The sequence below is a fragment of the Pelophylax lessonae genome (genome assembly GCF_965119305.1).
Source record: "Pelophylax lessonae genome assembly, chromosome: 11".
NCBI classification, from domain to species: Eukaryota; Metazoa; Chordata; class Amphibia; order Anura; family Ranidae; genus Pelophylax; species Pelophylax lessonae.
In genome coordinates, this window is record NC_138778.1 from 36,984,291 (window position 1) to 37,005,652 (window position 21,362).

A 21,362-nucleotide genomic window follows, 5' to 3' on the forward strand; every position below is an offset into this window, starting at 1 on the left:
AGTGAATCAGCTAACCGCTAAGTGTAAAACAAACGACCAGTCGGCCATTACATTTACAAACTTCCTATTGGAGGGCCATCTCTAACAACTAAATACCGTATTCTAAATATTTCTCTGCTGTTTTTTAGCTAATGTATATGCAGCCGCAAAGCATGAACATTAGTTAGGAATTGGTTGTGGCAAACACAAGTGCTAAAACTCTAAATAGAAAAGCACAGAAAATATAGTTTTTGCAACAATTCAGTTATGGCTTTGCTCCAAAAGCCTACATGTTTCAGATAATCCACCTCCTCCAGGGCTGATGTGAAAGAAGCAAGATGTATCAAAAAAAGCTCCAGGAATGCAGAAGGAACTGCACTCCTGTAATCCATAGCAGAGGCATAGCCAAAATATCTTTGGCAATACATCTCCCTTTAACCTCCCTGGCGGTATTCCCGAGTGTGGCTCGGGGTTAACTTTCAGTACCAAAAGCGGTAACCCCGAGCCACACTCGGGATTACCCCAGAATATTACTCCCCTTCCCTACGATCCCCCGCCGTCCTCCCCACACTCTCTCCCCGCTCTGTGCATGGCCGATTCCGGGCACTTGCCTTCCGGTTTCCTTCATTGCGAGCGTTGCGACGCAGGGGGAGTGGAACCGGCGGCAAATTCAAAAACGGAAATACACTAAATGACATGATACAAAGGTGTGAACGGATTACACTGTATCATGTTATTTCACCACAGGATTTCACCTGGTGACTTTTCCAGTGCCCTGCCTGTGCTTTTCCAGTGCTTTGTGCCTGGAAAATAGAGAACGACCATGGCGTCCAAAAAGCATTCTTTTTGCGCAAAAGTGCTTTTAGACGAACTGGAAAACAGCGACAGCGAAACTGAGTTACTTGAAAAACTGAGCGATTCGTGGGAAAATTCGTCATCAGGTACGGAAAGTGACGACAGCGACGATTCTGATGTCTCTTTCTGGCACATCGCTCCGTTGGAAATTCTGAAGAATTATTTGATTTACTTCCCAAATTCCACAAGCTATCAAATGATTCTTTAGAATTTCCAACGGAGCGATGTGCCAGAAAGAGACATCAGAATCGTCGCTGTCGCCACTTTCCGTACCTGACAACAAATTTTCCCACAAATCGCTACCACTCAGTTCTTCAAGTAACTCCGTTTCACGGTCGCTGTTTTCCAGTTTGTCTAAAAGTGATTTTGAGCAAAAAGAACGCTTTTTGGACGCCACGGTCATTCTCTATTTTCCAGGCACAAAGAACTGGAAAAGCACAGGCAGGGCACTGGAAAAGTCACCAGGTGAAATCCTGTGGTGAAATGGCATGATACAGTGTAATCCGTTAGGATCACAGCATTGTATCATGTCATTTGGTGTATATACATTTTTTGAAATTGCCGCCGTTCCACCACCCTACGTTGCAATGCTCGCAGGGAAGGAAACCGGAAGACAGGTGCCGGCATTGGCCGAGCACAGAGCGGGAGGATAGCGGGAGAACGGCGGGGTGGGGGGGGGGGGTGGTTAATCGCAGGGGAAGGTGAGTTTAAAAAATAAAACAACAGATTTCCATGCAAAACAATGTACTGCTTTTAGCACAAAAGTCCTGACATAAATCAGACTGCCAGGTATGCTGTACTAAAAAAATACAGTTAAAAGGAGCTGAATATTTGGCCATAAGGAACCCTACAAAGCGGGCAGAAAAGGGGGATCAATAACACATCTATGATTTTCACATGCATACAATGGTTTCCTCAAATATTCAGCTTTTAACTTTATTTTTTTATTTCAGTACAGCAATTAAAGGAGATGTAGAGCCGAAGCCATTTTGGGTATTCCTCTGCTATGGATCACAGGAGTGCAGTTCCTTCTGCATTCCCGTGACCAGTTTTCAGCTGACAGCGGGCTAAAGCGTGCTGTCGGCTGACGTCACTCATCTGCTCTAGGCTTGGGAAAGATCCTGACTTTATAGTTGGGATCCACCTAGATGCCTGGATCGTCAGTGATCTACTGGGAGACTAAGCCAGCTGCTCCCACCCCACTACACAGCTCGGCGCTCCAGTGAGCAGTAGAGGGCCAGAGCAGAGAGCCAGTGACTGACCCTGACCAGCTCTCAGCAGTCTGAAGACCAAGAACTGAGTGATCAGTGGTATTTAATCACTCTCGGTTTTAGAGGCTGCAGGGGGAGAGCTGCAGCTGGGATCCGTGCCGCAGCCATCAACATGAGAATGAATGTTTATTTCGATTTTTTAAAGCCATACTGCTCTTTAACATTAGCCTGACACAATGGAGAATTCCAGCTGCTGGGTAGAAGTTGGAAATATTACATTTATCTGCAACATTTTAATATTTCCCAGTTTAAAGAAATTCAAAAATGTCGCTTGATTTATTCTCCCTGGAGAAGAGACGCCTGAGAGGGGACATGATAGCAATTTTTAAATATCTCAATGGGGATCTCAGCTTAGAAAATAAGCTGTTCAGTCGAAGGGATTACATGAGGACTCGAGGGCATACAATGCGATTAGAGGAGAAGCGTTTTAACCTCAGGCAACGTGGGGGGTTCTTTACCGTTAGGGCTACAAGATTGTGGAATTCTCTACCACAAGGAGGTGGTTTCTGCGGGAAGTATGGTGGCTTTTAAAAGACTCTTAAGCCCCGTACACACGTACCGATCGTCGGCATACAAATGTTCGTCTTTTCTCCCCGGGATGTCGGTGTCTGTTGAAAAGTGCAAAGACAGCACAAGGACAGCACAAGAATTTTGTCTGCAGACTTCAGCTGACTGCAGAAGTGATGTCATGTAATGGTTAACTTTCCCTGTGTTTTTAATTTTCTGAGCATGCCCAGTCTTGCAAATCTGCGGTCTGTCGGCCGAATTCTGTGCTGACAGGCGAACAATCGTCCGTTCTGGTGTCCGCAGACAAAAATTTTCATGTTTGCACGAAAGACTTTTGTCCGCGGATTGTGCGCAGACATCTGTCGGAGGCACCATACTAACACGCGTACAATCGGCAGATCTTTCGTCCGCCGACGTTTGTATGCCGACGATCGGTACGTGTGTACGGGCCTTTAGGCATACATCTCAAGGATCAGAACATTCAGGGCTATGTGAGATGATTACAGCCACACACACCTACGCAGGTTGAACTGGATGGACTATTGTCTTTATTCAACCTCACCTACTATGTAACTATGTAGTTACTTTTGGAGCCAGGACCATAAGAATTTACACCTACACATGCAAAATGGCCCTTAGGCTAGGTACAAACTTGTGAAGCTCTGCGAGCCGCATATTGCGTGGGATGGCAGCCAATTTGGATGGACTGTTGTGCTCTTGAAAACGCAGGGAAAAGGTCCTTGCATTATTTTTGAAAACACTGCCCACAGTGAAACCGCAAGTGCAGTGCGGTTCCCAGTGTGTGGGGGTACCATTAGGATTAGGGTTGCGTGTACTACATTTGGTGCAGTGTAGTGTGATTTCCGGGCTAAGAAAAAAAAAAAAAAAAAAAAAAAAAAAACGCACTTCTCAGAACAGCATGTGAATCGCACAGAATCGGCATAGCGTTCCTGTGTGAACCACATGTAGTACATAGTGTGAACCAGCCCTTACCCGAGTAATCTCTCGATCCAGCACTGTCCCTTCTGCAGCAGCGCTGTCCCCTTTTCCTGCATTCAAAGGAGGCTCTGAAAGCAGCAGGAGACAAATCCTGTGAGGAGAGAGAAGGGAACACAGCCCTAGCATGGTAGCGAGCCTACACAGGTGCACCCTTCAGTGCGCAGATTGCTGAAGGGGGCACTGGTAGTAGAGCAGGGGTGAAGAATGCTGGTGGGGGACTCCAGAAGAGGGAGTAAGAGACCGCTCTGTGAACAGAGCAGGTAAGTTTACCCTCTTTTTATTTTTAATGTAAAAAAAAAAAAAATAGGCTTTATAACTACATGATATTCATTCCAAGAATGAGAAAACCTAAACTTCTGAAACAGTAGGGCTTAGCTGATCCCCCTGTGACATCTGTAGGTAAAGGTGTAAAGAATACCAATATTAGCTACATTTCAGGTAACTGTATTCTACCGCAGGCAGAAAAATTAAAACACCAATTAGCACAATGCATGCTACAGAGTTACTTACGCTAGGACATTCTCTTCCTTGCTCAGTCTGGTGGTGAGGGCACCGACTACTTCCTGTGAAGCCAGGGGGAGGCCAAAGCCTGCGAGGGCACCCACTGCATGGTATATCTGCGTGACTGAGGAGTCCTCACTGATGGCACCAAGGATCAAATCACGGGTTTCATTTGAGATAGGTACCTGTGAGAGTTTGAGGACATAATGCACTTGTTAGATCAGACTATCATGCAATAGAAATAACAAATAAAGTAAATCAACTGATTCTACCATGTTACCCACCTCACAGTTGTTCAGGCCTTGGCTGGATTGAGCGGCATAGAACAGCGAATCCACGTTACTGGCGTCTACTTTTGAGCGGATGAAATCACAGGCAGCCTGTGGCGAAGAGCAGATGCAATGCTTACAATCTACTATGTACTACAACATTATACTAATTAGATAATTTATAGTAAGGACCAGTCCACCTGTGTGGTGTGTTTTACATGTGTTTTAGATACGTTACCACTGAACTCTACATAACATGCATTTTTACAATTTATCCAGCGCATTAAACATGCAGCAAGCAGGATTTGTTTTACAAAGAATTGCACCTAAAACACACATTACACAATTTTTGACCCTTAAGCCCCGTACACACGCACAGATTGTTGGCCGACCGATCGGCCGTCTTTTGTCCAGTGTTGTTTGTTGGTTGAAATGTGCTCTAGACTTGCACTGGACTTTTGTTGGCCAACAAAAACCAACTTCAGAAGTGATGTCATGTGATGGTTTACTTTCCGTGTGTTTTTTCTTCTCTGAGCATGCCCAGTCTTGCTCATCTGATTTTTGTCTGCCGAAATCTGTACTGACTGAAGAACAATCAGCCATTCTGTTGGCCAACAAAAATTTTATAGCCAAAAAGTCACAGTTGGTTGTCGGAAGCATCATACTAACAAGCCGACAATTAGCCGATCGGACAGTGGCCGACAATTTACGGCCAACAATCTGTGCGTGTGTACGGGGCTTTAGACTTTAATACTTTGAGTAATTGACCCAAAGAAGTATACAGAAGAAAACCATAAAAAAGGCCTTATCTGAACATTGAATTCAGGTCAGTGGCTCCAAGTATCAGAATTAGGAGGTAGCAACAGCCACCTTCACCTTTCTCTAATAACATGTTTCCCCTAATGGCACAAACACTTTCAGCACAGAGTTCTGCCTTAGAGTCTACTTGTGCAGTGGATCATCAAAAGCAATGGAATATCATCAATGCAGCTCTCCTCAGACCGGGGAATCTAATAGACAACTGTAAAAGAGCACACAGGGCGCACTAGTGCAAACCAAAGTTTTATTGTATAAAACAAAACATACAGCCGCTGTATGACACTAAAGCCTCATTCACACTATTTTTTTTATTTTTTTTAACCCAACAGGGCTGAACGAAAAAAGGACAATTCAGGAGGAGCCGCTGTACTAACTATGCAATGTTAGCACAGCGATCTCCCCTGCTGTTCTATTGTGCTCTGAGAGGGGGACAGCCCCCCCCCCCCCACCAGAACACTTTGGTCAGCACTCCCAGCCATTGACAGAGCGCTGATTGGTAGACCTTTTTCGATCATGCCCCTTCAACAGAAGCTGGTTGCAGTACACCCGGCCTGTCCAACATTCGGCCTATGTACTAGGCTTAAATTTCAAACCAGTGCAGAAATAGCGTGGCTAAACACACCATAACGCTGCACTGGCAACCGGACGTGTTTTGGGGGGGACGCACACTCCTCCTTCAGAGCTCTGATGAAGGCCATGCTATTCCTGCACTGGATTGAAATTTACCCCCGGTTCACATTTGTGCGATCGCGGAGATCGGATGTAATTCGGAGTGCACTGCTCCTAAATGACATGCGATCTCATGTGCGGTGCAAATTTCAGCCATACATTTTGTATGGCTAAATTCGCACCGCATCCGCACTAAACTCGCACATGAGGCTTTTTTTTTATCCGCAGAATTGGATCGCATGGTGGTTCACACTAGTGCGATCCGATTCTGTGCGAACTTGCAGATCGCACTGCGATCGCAACTGGGGGTGTCGTTAACTTTTAATTGACACCCCCTGCGTATCGCATATGGCAGTGTGAACTGCCAGTGGTGCGGATGCGATGCGAGATCACGCTGCATATTCGCAAACGTGAACCGGCACTTAATGTCATACAATGGCTGTATGTTTTGATTTATACAACAAACCTGTAATAATGCACTAGGCTTTAGGTCACATCAACAGTGCAGATAGTAGCGGATGTCAACAATTTGCATCCATATGAACTCCACAAGGTGGGGAGACTTGCTTTTTACAGTTGATGCGTGAACATTCTGGTTAGTAAACTGCCCCTAGTCTCCCTTCCTTGTAAATGTGGACTGATAAAGTAATTTGGGCGAAACTTCAGAGGTAAGATTCAATTTAAAAACTAACCTAAAAAGTATATATGAAGCAGTCAGGACTAATACTTAGTAATTATTGCCCACAGCTTGCTCAACACACTCACCTTTTCATCGGATATGCTGGCACCCAGGTGCTCAAATCCCACAATGTAGTAATAAGCGTTCTCCAAGTTAGACAATGGATGTTCTAGAACCCCTTTAAGTCTTTCCACATCGGTCTGGCTCAGGTAGTGGCTTGGAGTCAAGGCTTGGACACTGGCAAGAAGGGCAAATGCCTGGAAGAACACCAAACGTGGATCTACAGAAAGAAAAGAACAGTGGCTGTTAAATAATTCTCTCAGAACCCCGTCTCATGGCGGTGCACACAAAGGAAGATCAATTATTGAAACAAATGTCAAAATACACATGCGTTTCAGGTTGCTTTATCCTAACATAAAATGTTTTAGTGATACCACACCCCACCTTTTTTGGGGGGCGACAACGGGTCTGAATTATTCACACCAGTGACATCACCCATGGGTGTTCCCATGCTCTAGGCATTGTTGGAGGCGACGAGAGTTCCCTCCCACCAGCTGCAAATTACACAGGGGAGAAGTAGCTTTGCAGTCATGTAATCGCATGGAAGAATGGGGAAAACATTCCGTTTATGCCCTAAAAGGGCAACAGGGAGGCAGAATTTAAAAGGTGGGGCACAGCAAAGCTTAAAGTGGTACTAAACACACACACACTGTGTAATTTACATTGTTCCTTCTATTTCTGTATGTGGATAATGGCAATGTAATTATTTTATTAATATGCGATGCATATTAGCTCATTATGCCTTTGTCTTTCAGGGTTTTTTTTTCTGAGGTTTACAACCTCTTTAATCCGGCATTTCCTCGATTCATACAGAGCAGAGCTGTTCTCTGCTCACTCATAGCTGTCAAAAAAAAAAAAAAAAAGCCTCTGGCAAATGTGCTGGGAAATAACTATCCATCTGTAAATGAGGGCAGTTTAACCTCTTACAGCCTAAGCCTTTTTCTGAAACTTGTTGCTTACAAGTTTAAATCAGTATTTTTTGCTAAAAAATTACTTAGAACCCCCAAACATTGTATTTTTTTAGCAGAGACCCTAGAGAAGAAAATGGCGACCGTTGCAATATTTTATGTCACACCATATTTGTGCAGAGGTCTTTCAAATGCAACTTTTTTGAAAAAAAAAAAAAAAAAAAAAAAAAAAAGAAAACCAGTAACATTTAGTCTAATTTTTCTGTATAATGTGAAAGAGTATGTTACGCCAAGATTTGTAAACTTTATTCTAAGCAAATAAACGTGATTTTCATTTTATTCAGAATCATGCAGCTCTAGTAAAAACCATTTATAAATAGACCCATGTGCGTTAAAATCCAGGAGAAAAATTCTAACTCCCCCCCAGCCAAACGTGAAAAAAAAAAAGTTTCCAAACAAACTATTTATTTTACTTAGGCTCCGTTCACATCTAGGCGTTTTGGGGCGTTTTTCTGCTCTAGGATCAGCTCCCAAAACGCCCAACAAGACAAATCCTATTCATTTCAATGGCCCCTGTTCACATCTGAGCGTTTTGACGCTGTGAGCAAAACGCCCAAAAAGTACATGAGCTTCTTTTTGGGCAGATTACAGGCATTTTCCATTGGTCTCTATTCAATCTAAAAACGCCTGCACAAAAATTGCGTTAAAAATCGCGGTAAAAAATGCGCGAAAACGCTACGCTCAGGTGTGAATGTAGCCTAACTGATGCGCCCGCTGAGCATGCTATATATCAGGGGTCTGCAAACTATGGCCCTCCAGTTGTTTAGGAACTACAATTCCCATCATGCCTAGCCATGTCTGTGAATGTCAGAGTTTTACAATGCCTCATGGGATGTGTAGTTCCGCAACAGCTGGAGGGCCTTAGTTTGAGGATCCCTGCTATATATTAACCCTCACCTACATACAGTATACAGCACTGTGTTCTGGCAACAAGACATAAGATAGGCTGAAGATCATGACGTCATCCACCCCCCTCTGCCAATCAGAGGAAGCCTTGAATTCACTCACAGAATACAAAGCTTCCTGTAAATAGTGCAGCAGCACCAAGAAACGGGATAGAACATTTTTACAATGCAATGGTTATTAAAGTAAATATGGTAGTCAATTTGGGCCAGCTTGGCCCCAAAAGCTATTCAAGTAAAGTAATAAAGGAGTTGGGCTATAAAATGTATCTAAAGACAAAACTTTTTCTTTCTTTTTAGATGTGGAAAGAGTGGTGAGGGATTATGGCCACCCCTCTTATAGCTCTGTGTTAGGAACATTCCCTCCCCCTAATATGACCTCCCTGATCACCAATGTCTCTAAGGGTAAGACCCAAAATGTTGAGTTATCACCAGAACAGGAATAGTAGAGAAATCTTCCAATGGGGACACTTGTTCTAACCGTCTACACACCTGACCGACACCTGACCGATTTGACGCGCCACCAGAAGCTCTTCAACATTTGACACTATGAATTCTATTTAAGAGTAGTGTTACTTGGAGCTCATTGCTTGGAGCAGTACAGGAGCCAAGTGTAGCATTTTACTATGCAGGTTATTGACGGCGGCGGCTCCAACAAGGAGCAATGTGATGCGTGTCTCAGTACAACACATTGCTTTTTTTTTTTCCCTTAAAGCAGAGTTCCACCCAAAAGTGGAAGCTCAGTTTATCTGCCCCCCCTCCCTCCCCGGGGGCTTTTGCACCTTTCGGGGGGGGGGGGGGGGGCTACCTGTTTTGACAGGTACACATCCCGATTACAGGAAGAGCTCGCCACGGCGAGATTACCCAGAAGTTCAACCCCCTTCTCTTTCCCTCGCCGTAGGGAGCCAGCTGTACAGCTGCAAGGCTTGACTGCCGGTTTCCCTTACAGGCAATGGCGGCGGCAGCACCCGAGAGGCGATAGAAGCACTGGCTGGGGTGTCAACATTGCTGGATTCCAGGACAGGTAAGTGTCCTAATATTAAAGTAAGCAGCTACATTATGGGTAGCTGCTGACTTTTACGTTTTTTTGTGGAGGGGCCAGACCTCCTCTTTAACTTTATTTTACAGCACAGCTCCAGGCTCCTTCTGAAAAAATTAATAATCATCAGCTACAAAATACTGTAGCTAAAGAATTTTAATATCAGAACACTTACCTGTCCACAAATCCAGCGATGTCCTCACCCGAGCCGATTTTTTTAATTGGCTGTCGGGTCCTGCCGCCGCCATTTTGGCTAAGGGAAACTGGCAGTGAAGCCCTGTGGGTTCACAGCCGGTTTTCTACTGCGCATGTGCAAAGAGCGCTGCTCTTTGTGAATGGCCTGGTGGCGGGGGAAAGAGGAGGTGGTGGCTGAACTTCCAACTGATTTGCCGCCGCAAAGTCAGCCAGAAGTGGGAGCGAGGACCTGTCAAAACCAGGTACCCCCCACCCAACTGAAAGGTGCCAAATGTGGCAGCGGAGGGGGGAGGGGAGGAGGCAAACAAGCGGAGCTTCCCCTTTTGGGTGGAGCTTTGCTTTAAGTGTTGCATAGCAACACTTCATTCATGTCCCTGCGCAGCACATCAATACATTGTGCTACTTGCTGTGTGGTGGCATGAGGTGTGCTGGGATGTGAATGAGGCACACAGAAAACAATCGTTGTCTATATCCCTTAGCGGTGATCTCTAAGTGTTGGAAATATGCAGGTCATTGCTGATGAGTAAAAAACACCCTAAATAGGAGTGCCTGAAAAACACACAAACAAAAATATGCAGATTCTTGCTTATTAACTAGCTTTCAATTGGCTAAAAAAAACAAAAAAAAAACATAAATTGCTCCAGCCTGAAATGTACATAAACACAGCTGTACAAATGACCAAGGACGCTCAGCTGAAGTATAAATGGGGATAAGAGGGGATTTCCCTCACATCAGGTTGATTTCCTTTCACTTGTTGTGTCTACAGGACAGGAATTGAAAGGAAATCTACATAATGGGACGCAGATGGCAAAAATAAACAGCAGTTTTAAAAGCCAAGTTCACCTTTATTTTCTGAGCCCGCTTCCCCCCTCCCCCCTTTCTGGCTTCTTTCTAATATTTTTACAACCTGGGTCTCCTGACCCTGCCAGTTGTTTAGGCCGATGGCGTCATGTGGCCACATTTTTCAATCTTCGTATTGGCTCTTTATACAACCATGTATGCACCCGCCTTTTTTTGACAATTGATTATTTTCATGTAGAAGTGATTTTCATGCGTATAAAATTGTACAAGGCCCCCTTGCATGGGTGTTTATGGCATTGTATTTCTTTTCATTCTCAATAAAAGGGTTGGACAAAAAAAAAGTAAAAAGCTCAGCTTTATTGAAAAATAATAATAATAATAATAAATTATAAATGCACATAATTTTGCAAATACAAATGTGCATTTATAGTTTTTTTTTTTTTTTAAAACCTTGGAGCCTGCAATCAGCGGATGGGGGGTACAATATCAATCAGACTCGGAGCCTGCAATCAGCGGATGGGGGTAGGGATGCACCGAAATGAAATTCTTGGCCGAAGCCGAAGCCGAATAATAATAAAATGCTTGGCCGAAGGCCGAATACCGAACGCGGTGTTTCGCATTTTTTAACATAAAATATGCTCATTAGCGTGCCCCTTAACATAAAATATGCTCATCAGAGTGCCCCTTAACATAAAATATGCTCATCAGCATGTCCCTTAGCATAAAATAAGGGGCACACTGATGGGCTCATTTTATGTTAGGGGGCACTCTGATGGGCACATTTTATGTCAGGGGGCACGCTGATGGGCACATTTTATGTCAGGGGGCACGCTGATGGGCAAAACAAAACATTTAAATCAGCATTGCTCTTAACATAAAATATGCCCATTAGCGTGCCCCTTAAAATGAAATATGCCCATCAGAGTGCCCCTTAACATAAAATATGCTCATCAGCATGTCCCTTAGCATAAAATAAGGGGCACGCTGATGGCCACATTTTATGTCAAGGGGCACTTTATAGGGCACTGTGGCAACAACATATGGCAGTCTGCACACTAATGCTTGTGCAGCTGCCAGCAACTGTATTCTTCTCTCCCAAATGTGCTCAGCTGCACATCACATACCTCTATAACTGCAGCCAGAGCCAAATGCCGCGAACAGGGGGGGCAGGGCGTGGACCAAGTGTGAAGGAGCTGCACGTCAGGAGCAGGGGGCGGGACGCGCGCGTGACGTCACACCCCCCTACGCGGCCGGACAGGACACCAGCGGGAAGGGAGCCGCGAGCCGCGGTCAGGGCGGAAGCTACAGAGAATGCATACATATCAGAGGGTTACTGCAGAGGACATAATAGAGGACCGCGAGCCGCAATGAGGTGAGAGACATTGTTCGGCTTAAATTATTCGGCCTTTTGATTTATTCGGCCGAACACCGAAAGTGCCATTTTCCCTATTTTCGGCCGAATAATGTTCGGCCGCCGATTATTCGGTGCATCCCTAGATGGGGGGTACAATATCAATCAGACTCGGAGCCTGCAATCAGCGGATGGGGGGTACAATATCAATCAGACTCGGAGCCTGCAATCAGCGGATGGGGGGTACAATATCAATCAGACTCGGAGCCTGCAATCAGCGGATGGCGGGTACAATATCAGACTCCTACTGATAACATCTCTCTGCCCGTACCTCTGTACAAGCAGACTGTTTTAGTTGCAGGAAGGGTCAGAGAACTATGAGGGTAGTTCACTGAGAACTACAAGGGGTCTCGCTGCTGTGGAAGATGGGGCTTGTAGTTTTCTCATTTACAGATGTCCATCAATAAATGATGCGGCTGTGTGGGCGGAGCCCTGCACAGCTGAGCTGTTTTTAAAATGTGAAAGCGGGTGCTGGGAAAAAAACCCCGTACCCACTGTCATGATCAGAGGGTGAGCAGGGATGTTACATAGTAACAGGCTACACCCTAAATACAGGTGTTAACCGTAACTAAAGAGGAACTTCTCCCTTAACCCTCCCCTACTCTATGCAGAATGATAAAAGTTTTGGCTTTAGATACACTCTGAAGAGAAATGCCAGGTATGGATATGTTATACATAGTTACATTAATCCAGCTTGGTATAATGTAACTCCGCATATTCCATACCTGTCTGATACTTCTGGAAGCTGGGAATCACTTAAAGTGATTAAAGTCTTGTTTTTTTTTTTCTTGTTTAAAAATAACAAACCTGTCACACTAAGGCCCCGTTCACATAGGGGCGATCCGACTTGGGGGGGCGACCTCCGCGGTCGCGTGCGAGCAGCACGCCGCGACCTCGGAGCGGCCGCCAAGGACTTCATAACATTGAAGTCTATGGCGGTCGCCTCCGGGTCGCCCCAAAGAAGCTCCGGACCCTTTTTCTAAGTCGGAGCGACTTGTGTCGCTCCTATTAGAACGGGTCCACAGCTTCTCTATGGCAGGCGACCTACGCCTCACAGGTCGCCTTAGTGTGAACGGGGACTAAGTGCCGGTTCACACTAGGTCACTCCGACTTCGAGGGCGACCTGTGAAGTCACGTACACTGCGACTTCGGCGCGACTTGCACGGACTTCATATGAATGTCTATGCTAGTCGCTCCGAGGTCACCCCGAAGTAGTACAGGACCCTTTTTCTAAGTCAGAGCGACTCGTTCCTATTAGAACCGGCCCTGTAGCACTGCATGGACCGCGACTTGTCAGGCTGACAAGTCGCAGTAGTGTGAATGGACACTAAAGCCGGGTACACACAGGCCGAATGTCACAAGACATTTGCTGGTTAAAGAAAAGAAAAAAAAAAAGAAAAAAAACATCCGACATTCATCCCGTGTGTATGTCGGTCTGTCTGGCTTCTGTTGGAAGATCATGCTGCAAAACCAGCAGCTGACTGAATCCTGAACAGCGCTCTCAGCCAATGGCAGAGATCGCTGACTGGAGTGTTCTGGCGGGGGGGGGGGGGGGGGGTCACCCCCCCTGGGGCCACGGCTCAGCCCCGCCCCATTGGCTCACTGACTGACAGCAGCGCCCACTGCTGTCTCAGCCAATGAGGAGGGAGTGTCCAGGACAGCCCAGACTATCATGCAACATTGCTGGATCGAGATGGAGCTCAGGTAAGTATTAGCAGGGCTGAGCACAGAAGGATTTTTTTATCTTAATGCATAGAATGCATTGAGATAAAAAAAAAATAAAAAATTGTGCCTTTAGAACCATTTTAAGTAGATACTGCTACTCCAGTGGTCTCCATTTGCACCCCTGCAGATCTGAGCATACTGTAGCCCCAGGGCCACATCCGACCCTTGATGCCTCAATTATCAGCATGCCTCCCTGAACCTATCAGCGAATTTACTGAGGAAGCTGACCGGCTCAGAGAGACATGGTGAAAAATGTCCATGTGGAGGGCTGCTGGAACGGGAAGGAGAGAGCCTGAGTAGATCAGTACAGAGGGAAGGCGCAGTTCTGCCAGGAGAGCGTTGCCAAGAAGATGCCTCGACACCCTCCTGCCACTCTGTTCCTCCTGGCCAAGTTCTTCCTGTGTTAGTGAAAAAAAAAAAAAAAAAAAAAAGCTTGCTCACACTGAAAGGTGTAATAAATCAGAGTTGCAAACACACCAACAGATACAAATTGGTAAATTGATACTTCTAAGTCAGAAATGAAGATATACTAAGTGAATAGTAAGAAAAATATCTGGTTAGGGGGGGTCCATGCTCTGGAAAACGTCAATTGTGACAAAACATGAAGGGTGGAGCCCTCGCTCATGACATTGCCATCTCCTGGTTTTTTCTTTTAGAATATATTGGTAAACCAGAGGTTGATTGGTGGATTTTCCCTGGAGTGGGAAATCCCTAGCTTATCTGTGATGGGAGTCTGGTTATACTTAGGCCCCTTTCACACAGGGAGTCCGTTCAGATCTGCCTGTCAGTTTTTTTGGCGGATCTGAACGAACGCTCCATACATCTCTATGGGGCATCGGAGTCATGTCCGCTGACATCCGATCCGTCAAAACCAGACATATGGAAACCCTATTCTCCGTCCGTCTGGAGGATCGGATTAGAACTGACAGACGGTCCGTTCCCATCCGATTCCCCCATAGAGAAGAATGGGGAACTGACAGCTGTGTCCCTGCACACAGCGTGGAGACACAGCTGTCATCCGCTTGCTTAGTGGGGGATCAGCGGATCGATCCCCCGCTGAGAAAAACAGAGTCCACCTGACGGACTCCCTGTGTGAAAGGGGCCTTAAGAGTCAATTCACGCTAGCGTGAGTTGTCAGGCGACTTGCCATACCTGACAAGTCGCGCTCCCTCGCGGTCCATTGACCGCTACAGGACCCGTTCTAATAGGAGCGACACAAGTCGCTCCGACTTAGAAAAAGGGTCCTGTACTACTTCAGGGCGACCTGGAGCGACTTGCATATACTTCCATTATGTGAAGTCCCTGCAAGTCGCTCCGAAGTCTTGGCGCATGGGAATGCACAAGTCGCCCCCGAAGTAGTACAGTCGTGTCGCCCCAGTGTGAACCAACTCTTCTTAAGGCAATTTTTGACTTCTCTGATTTGGAGAGTGAAATTGTTCTGGTAAGCATTTGTGATATGCATGCGGTGGAGGAACGCGGTGGAGGAACGCAGTGGTAGAATATGCTTCCTCCTGTGTTATTGCCTGAACGCTGCGAATCCCAGAAGCTGTGCACCGGTTCTTCACTCCGGGTCAGAATCTGCAGAAATCCCAGCTGTACCAATTTTAAAGTGGTTCTAAAAGCTGAAGGTTTTTTTACCTTCATGCATTCTATGCTGTAAGGTAAAAAACAAACAAAAACCTTCTGTGTGCTGCTCCCCACCAAACCCCCTTCAATACTTACTTGAGCCCCATCTCGAGCCAGCAATGTGCTTTTCTTTTTTTTTTACCTTACAGCATAGAATGCTTGAAGGTAGAAACCTTCATCCTTTAGAACTATTTTAAGTTCAGCCCTACACAACATTCAGTTTCTCACATAGCCCCTTTGGAAAATGAATTGCCCATCCCTGCCGCATTGTGAACACAGGAGCTCGCCCGCTTGGCATTGGATACTTTGTAGGGATCGACTGATATAGTTTTTTTCATTGCGGATACCGATATTTTGGTCATCATGTATCGGTGGATATTTTCGTACATTTAAACTTTTTTTTTTTTTTTACTAGACAGGTACTATTGTGGAGGGATCTGGGGTCCCCAAACCCCTCCTCTGCACTTAAAAGCATTTAAAACGCCAAGTTTGGCTGTTTTGAATGCTGTCATTTTTTCAAATCTGGCACCAGACAGTACCCAGAAGTGATGTCATGACATCACTTCTGGGTTTTTGCATGGAGACCCGAATGTGACTTTGATCGGGTCTTTGGCGGCCATGCAGGCTGGTTGCCCGAGTCTCCTGGTGGGATGGGAGAACCGGGCGAGCTGCGGAAGGTGGCGGGAGGGGCGTCCCCTCCCGTTCTTTGTAATGAAAGCCGAACGGCTTCTCAGCCGCATCGGTTGTCATTACAAGACAGCCGACCATCGGCTATGGACGCCGGTACCGGGGTGATGCCTCTAGCTGCAGCCATCACTCCAGTACAGCACTTTTCCGAAATATCAGCAATATCGGTAACCTCCGGGGCCGATTCCGGTATATCGGGGAAAGTGCATATTGGCCCTCGATATATTGGCTTTGCCGATAATCGGTCAATCCCAAATGCTTTGCATCTTCTGAATAGATGCACTCTGATTGGACAAGGTGGAGGGGTAGGGCAGTGACATTACGCTCTCCACCTTGTCCAATCAGAGAACGCTTTGTATTCACACATACAAGTCAAAGCGGCCTCAGAATGTCACCCGTGCTGACCTCCTGTGTTAACAATGTTCAGACCGGTGGGTCAGCAGGGGGAGATCTCTGGAATAGCGGCGTGTATTTCAGAGATTTCTACCCCCCCAGGGGCATCGTTCCCAGGTACGGTGTATACAAAGTTCCATTATTCCACACCGGATTATTGTAACTATTTATTAAATGTCCATTCATGGAATTATTCTGTATTTCTAAAGCTTCCTCCCCCCCTTCATGAAATGGTAAGATCCCACCTGACCCCCCTTCATTAAATGGTAAGATCCCACCTGACCCCCCTTCATGAAATGGTAAGATCCCACCTAGTCTCTGGATCCCACCTAATCTCTGTTTCCAAACTACAGCCCTCCAGCTGTTGCGGAACTACACATCCCATGAGGCATTGTAAAACTCTGACATTCACAGACCTGAAGAGGCATGATGGGAATTGTAGTTCCTGAACAACTAGAGGGCCATAATTTGAAGACCCCTGATCTAGGAAGATCCCCCTTGTCTGTTCTATATACTAGAACTCTGAGGACACCTGGCTTTGTGTATACAATGAGTGATCCCCCATTAGTCTCTATAGGAGGATGACAAGTAAGGCCTCACACACCAGAAGGCTGACCAGTGCAAGGCCACAAACAGCTGCACAGAGCTATCAGCCAGCAGGAAATGCTGGGACTTGTAGTACAGCAGCAGCTGGCCGCCCACACCCTATAAAACACCCTCCACCACCCCCCAATTCATTGAATCCCTTCCACACTCAGCTACTCACTCGCTGCCATGTTGTCCGCTCCCCCTCACAGCGTCCTCCGCCCCCTCCTCACACGATTTCCGGTGCTCGCCGGGGAAAACACATAGACTGGGCGGGATGGGGGTGACACCACGAGAGACTAAAGCTTTATGTATCACCGGCCAACATGTTCAGACACCAGATAAACAGGCTATAAATATTATACGTTATTTCCAGTCATTTTATTATACTAAAGCCAAGAGAAACTGAAATACCGCCGCTGTATGTGATCTATTCCACTATGTCCCCCCCTGTCCATGTCAGGGAATGGTCGGCGCCAAATAAAGGCGGGCGCGACGTGCATGTGTCTGTGCGTGATTGGTGCAATCGGCTGACAATCCGAGACAGAGGGGCGGGGATTAATGTTGTCCTCGTCACCACAGGAGAGTTAACCCGCTCAGGTTAAGGGGGGTGGGATGTCGGCGCCTGATGTGAGTGATTGGCAGGTGCGCTGACCAATGGGGTGACGTGTGGGCGCCTGATTGGTCTCCCTCTGTAACTTCTGTCAGAGAAGTTGTGTGAGGAGGGAGGGGATGATAGTGGAGATCTGTACACGTAAAGTAAGGATGTGGCCACATATTATAGTGAGCTGAATGAATGACATCACTATATTCTAACTGTACGTCCTGTCATAAAGAAAAAAATATAACAGTCATATCAAGTAGCACGTGACCCGCCCGAGTGTAATGGCAGCTAAGGCACCTGGCACTGACAAAAGCCCAGGCGCCAGGACGCAATTTCTAGTGTATGGCAGCTAAGGCACCTGGCACTGACATAAACCCAGGCGCCAGGACACAATTTCTAGTGTAATGGCAGCTAAGGCACCTGGCACTGACAAAAATCCAGGCGCCAGGACACAATTTCTAGTGTAATGGCAGCTAAGACACCTGGCACTGACAAAAGCCCAGGCGCCAGGACACAATTTCTAGTGTAATGGCAGCTAAGGCACCTGGCACTGACAAAAACCCAGGCGCCAGGACACAATTTCTAGTGTAATGGCAGCTAAGGCACCTGGCACTGACAAAAGCCCAGGCGCCAGGACACAATTTCTAGTGTAATGGCAGCTAAGGCACCTGGCACTGACAAAAGCCCAGGCGCCAGGACACAATTTCTAGTGTAATGGCAGCTAAGGCACCTGGCACTGACAAAAATCCAGGCGCCAGGACGCAATTTCTAGTGTAATGGCAGCTAAGGCACCTGGCACTGACAAAAGCCCAGGCGCCAGGACACAATTTCTAGTGTAATGGCAGCTAAGGCACCTGGCACTGACAAAAACCCAGGCGCCAGGACACAATTTCTAGTGTAATGGCAGCTAAGGCACCTGGCACTGACATAAACCCAGGCGCCAGGACACAATTTCTAGTGTAATGGCAGCTAAGGCACCTGGCACTGACAAAAGCCCAGGCGCCAGGACACAATTTCTAGTGTAATGGCAGCTAAGGCACCTGGCACTGACAAAAGCCCAGGCGCCAGGACACAATTTCTAGTGTAATGGCAGCTAAGGCACCTGGCACTGACAAAAGCCCAGGCACCAGGACGCAATTTCTAGTGTAATGGCAGCTAAGGCACTTGGCACTGACAAAAACCCAGGCGCCAGGACGCAATTTCTAGTTGCTATGGTGACTAGACATGTACATAGGGTAGCCACCCATCCGGGATTCACCCTAACAGTCCCGGTTTTGAGTCGTGTGTCAGGGTTTCGGAGCGCCTGAAACCAGGACACATTATTCAGAATGAACTGCAGTTCCCTAAGTAACTGAGTACCACAATCACCCAGGGCCATCTTACCGAATGGGCATGCAAGGCAGTTTCCCGGGGGCCCTACTTGTCCAGGGGGCCCCACCTGTCCAGCGACCCAACCCCAGCCAAGCATTGGTCCCGATTCCCATGTTCATCCCGCCGCCGAACTTAGCAGGTGACAAGCGCCTGTCGGCCCTGCGCTGCCGTCAGGCCATTTGGACCGTGGAGGGGGAGCCCACAACTGCAGGAATGCCTGTCCGCCTCCACCGGAACAGACACACACAGGACAGTCGAGTCTGACCCCCGTCCGTGTGCGTGTTCTCCGGACCCAGCCGCCGAACTTGGAAGCTGTCATTAGCCTGGCACCATGGCTCCCAACTGTCCCTGATTTTGAGGGACTGTCCCTGATTTGAAGTCCCATTGTCCCTCTTTCCTCCTCAATTATCCCTCAGTTTGGTACAAGGGGGCATGGCAGGGGGTGTGTCCTATGCCTCCATACTTTTTTTGCTAATAGGTGTCCCTCGTTCCCATCTCAAATAGTTGGGAGGTATGTGGCACTGCTGTACCAATAAATATCGCCTTATCGATAATTTGCATTTTTTTTCTCGTGGGTGATTGTGTAGGCAGGGCCCCAGTGCACTGCATTGCCCGGGGGCCTTTAATGCTCTTAAGATGGCACTGCAATCGCCAAGTACATAGATGTGCCCATGAGCCCCATCATAGACAGGACAGGAGAGGAGAAAGGGCTCATTCTGCTCCTTCCACCCTCACCCCTCTGTCTGCCCACCCACACTCCAATACCTAGCATTCTGTGCCTCAGGAAAAGGATGGGTGAGCTGGAAATTTAAAGCTCAGCAGCCGGCAGATACATTTTGGATTAAAGGTGTCAATGGCTGAGCCTCCATCCTCATGGTGAGTGAGCTCACCATCCAAGGTTAGTGACTGAAGTCTCACCCCTCACTCCCTTCTCTCTCCTCCAATTTAGTATACGAAGGTAAGGGGGACTCAGATGTAAGGGGTGCCCTGTGGACTCTGATGTAAGGGGTGCCCTGTGGACTCTGATGTAAGGGGTGCCCTGTGGACTCTGATGTAAGGGGTGCCCTGTGGACTCTGATGTAAGGAGTGCCCTGTGGACTCAGATGTAAGTGGTGCCCTGTGGACTCAGATGTAAGGGGGGCTTTGGGAACCTTGATTTAACCACTTGCCGACCACCAGCAGTACATATACTGCGGCAGGTCAGCTCTATTGTGCGAAACGACGTACCTGTATGTCGTTTCATGCAATAGCCATAGAGGAGGAGCCAATAAGTGGATAGCGCAATGTCTGCAGGCCACCCACAATCGCTCCCCATTGGGACAGAACGGCGGTCTGCCTATGTAAACAAGGCAGGCCGCCATTCTGTCACAGATGAACACGGGGGTCTTGTGTTCCTTCTATTCAGGAACAGGGATCTCTGTCTTTATCTAGTGAGTCCATCCCCCACACAGTTAGAAAGCATCCCCTAGGCACACATTTAACCCTTTGATCGCCCCTGGTGTTAACCCCTTCCCTGCCAGTGTCATTAGTACAGTAACAGTGCATATTTTTAGCACTTATTACTGTAGTAATGTCACTGGTCCCTGCAAAAGTCTCAGTTAGTGTCCGATCTGTCCGCCGCAATGTCGCAGTACTGCTAAAAATCTCTGATTGCCTCCATTACTAGTAAAAAAAATAAATAAATAAATAAAAATGCCATAAATATATCCCCTAGTTTGTAGAGGCAATAATGTTTGCGCAAAACCAATCAATATACACTTATTGGGATTTTCTTTTACCAAAAATATGTGGCAGAATACAAATTGACCTAGAATGATGAAAAAATTTGATTTTTAAATTTATTTTCTTGGCTGTGTTTTATAGCAGAAAATAAAAAAAAAGTTTTTTTTCCCAAAATTGTCGCTCTTTTTTTGTTTATAGCGCAAAAAAACAAAAAAAAAAAAAACGCAGAGGTGATCAAATACCACCAAAAAAAAGCTCTGTTTGTAGGAAAAAAGGACGTCAATTTTATGTGGGTGCAGCGTCGCATGATCGTGCAATTGTCAGTTAAAGTAACGCAGTGCAGTATCGCAAAAAATGGCCTGGTCATTAAGGGGGTAAAACCTTCCGGTGCAGAAGTGGTTAAGGGGGAATGCTGGGAACTCTAAAGTAGGTGGGAGCTTTGGTGAGCAGAAACAGCCTTACTTTAGAGTTCCCCTTTACACCAAAGTCCACAGCGTTCCCCCTTAAAAAAAATAAGAATTAAACAATTGCTGTGTAAAGTGTTTGGGGTTTGGCTTGAAGAAAAGGTGGCAACCCTACATGTGCATGATGGAAAAACTTGTTTTGTTTCATTTCGTTTAGATTAGTTAATCAAATTATTTAATTTAGTTAAATTTGGTTGATTTGTTTAATTCGTATTCAGTTACAAATTAGTTTTATGTCTTTTTTTAAATTTTCTTCAAATT

At 46.5% G+C, this 21,362-nt stretch overlaps 1 protein-coding gene across 1 annotated transcript in view; it reads right to left on the reverse strand.

Moving 5' to 3' along the window:
* The window catches only part of RPN2 (ribophorin II), a 60,648-nt gene extending 43,455 nt beyond the window's left edge, over window positions 1-17,193 (reverse strand). Inside the window, exons 1-4 of the mRNA XM_082272058.1 lie at window positions 17,122-17,193; window positions 6,635-6,828; window positions 4,397-4,492; window positions 4,122-4,297 (exon numbers count right to left, since the gene is read on the reverse strand). Coding sequence (XP_082128184.1) covers window positions 4,122-4,297; window positions 4,397-4,492; window positions 6,635-6,828; window positions 17,122-17,131 — 476 coding nt within the window. The 5' untranslated portion in view covers window positions 17,132-17,193. The remainder of the gene's footprint in view (window positions 1-4,121; window positions 4,298-4,396; window positions 4,493-6,634; window positions 6,829-17,121) is intronic.
* Window positions 17,194-21,362: the final 4,169 nt, after the last annotated feature.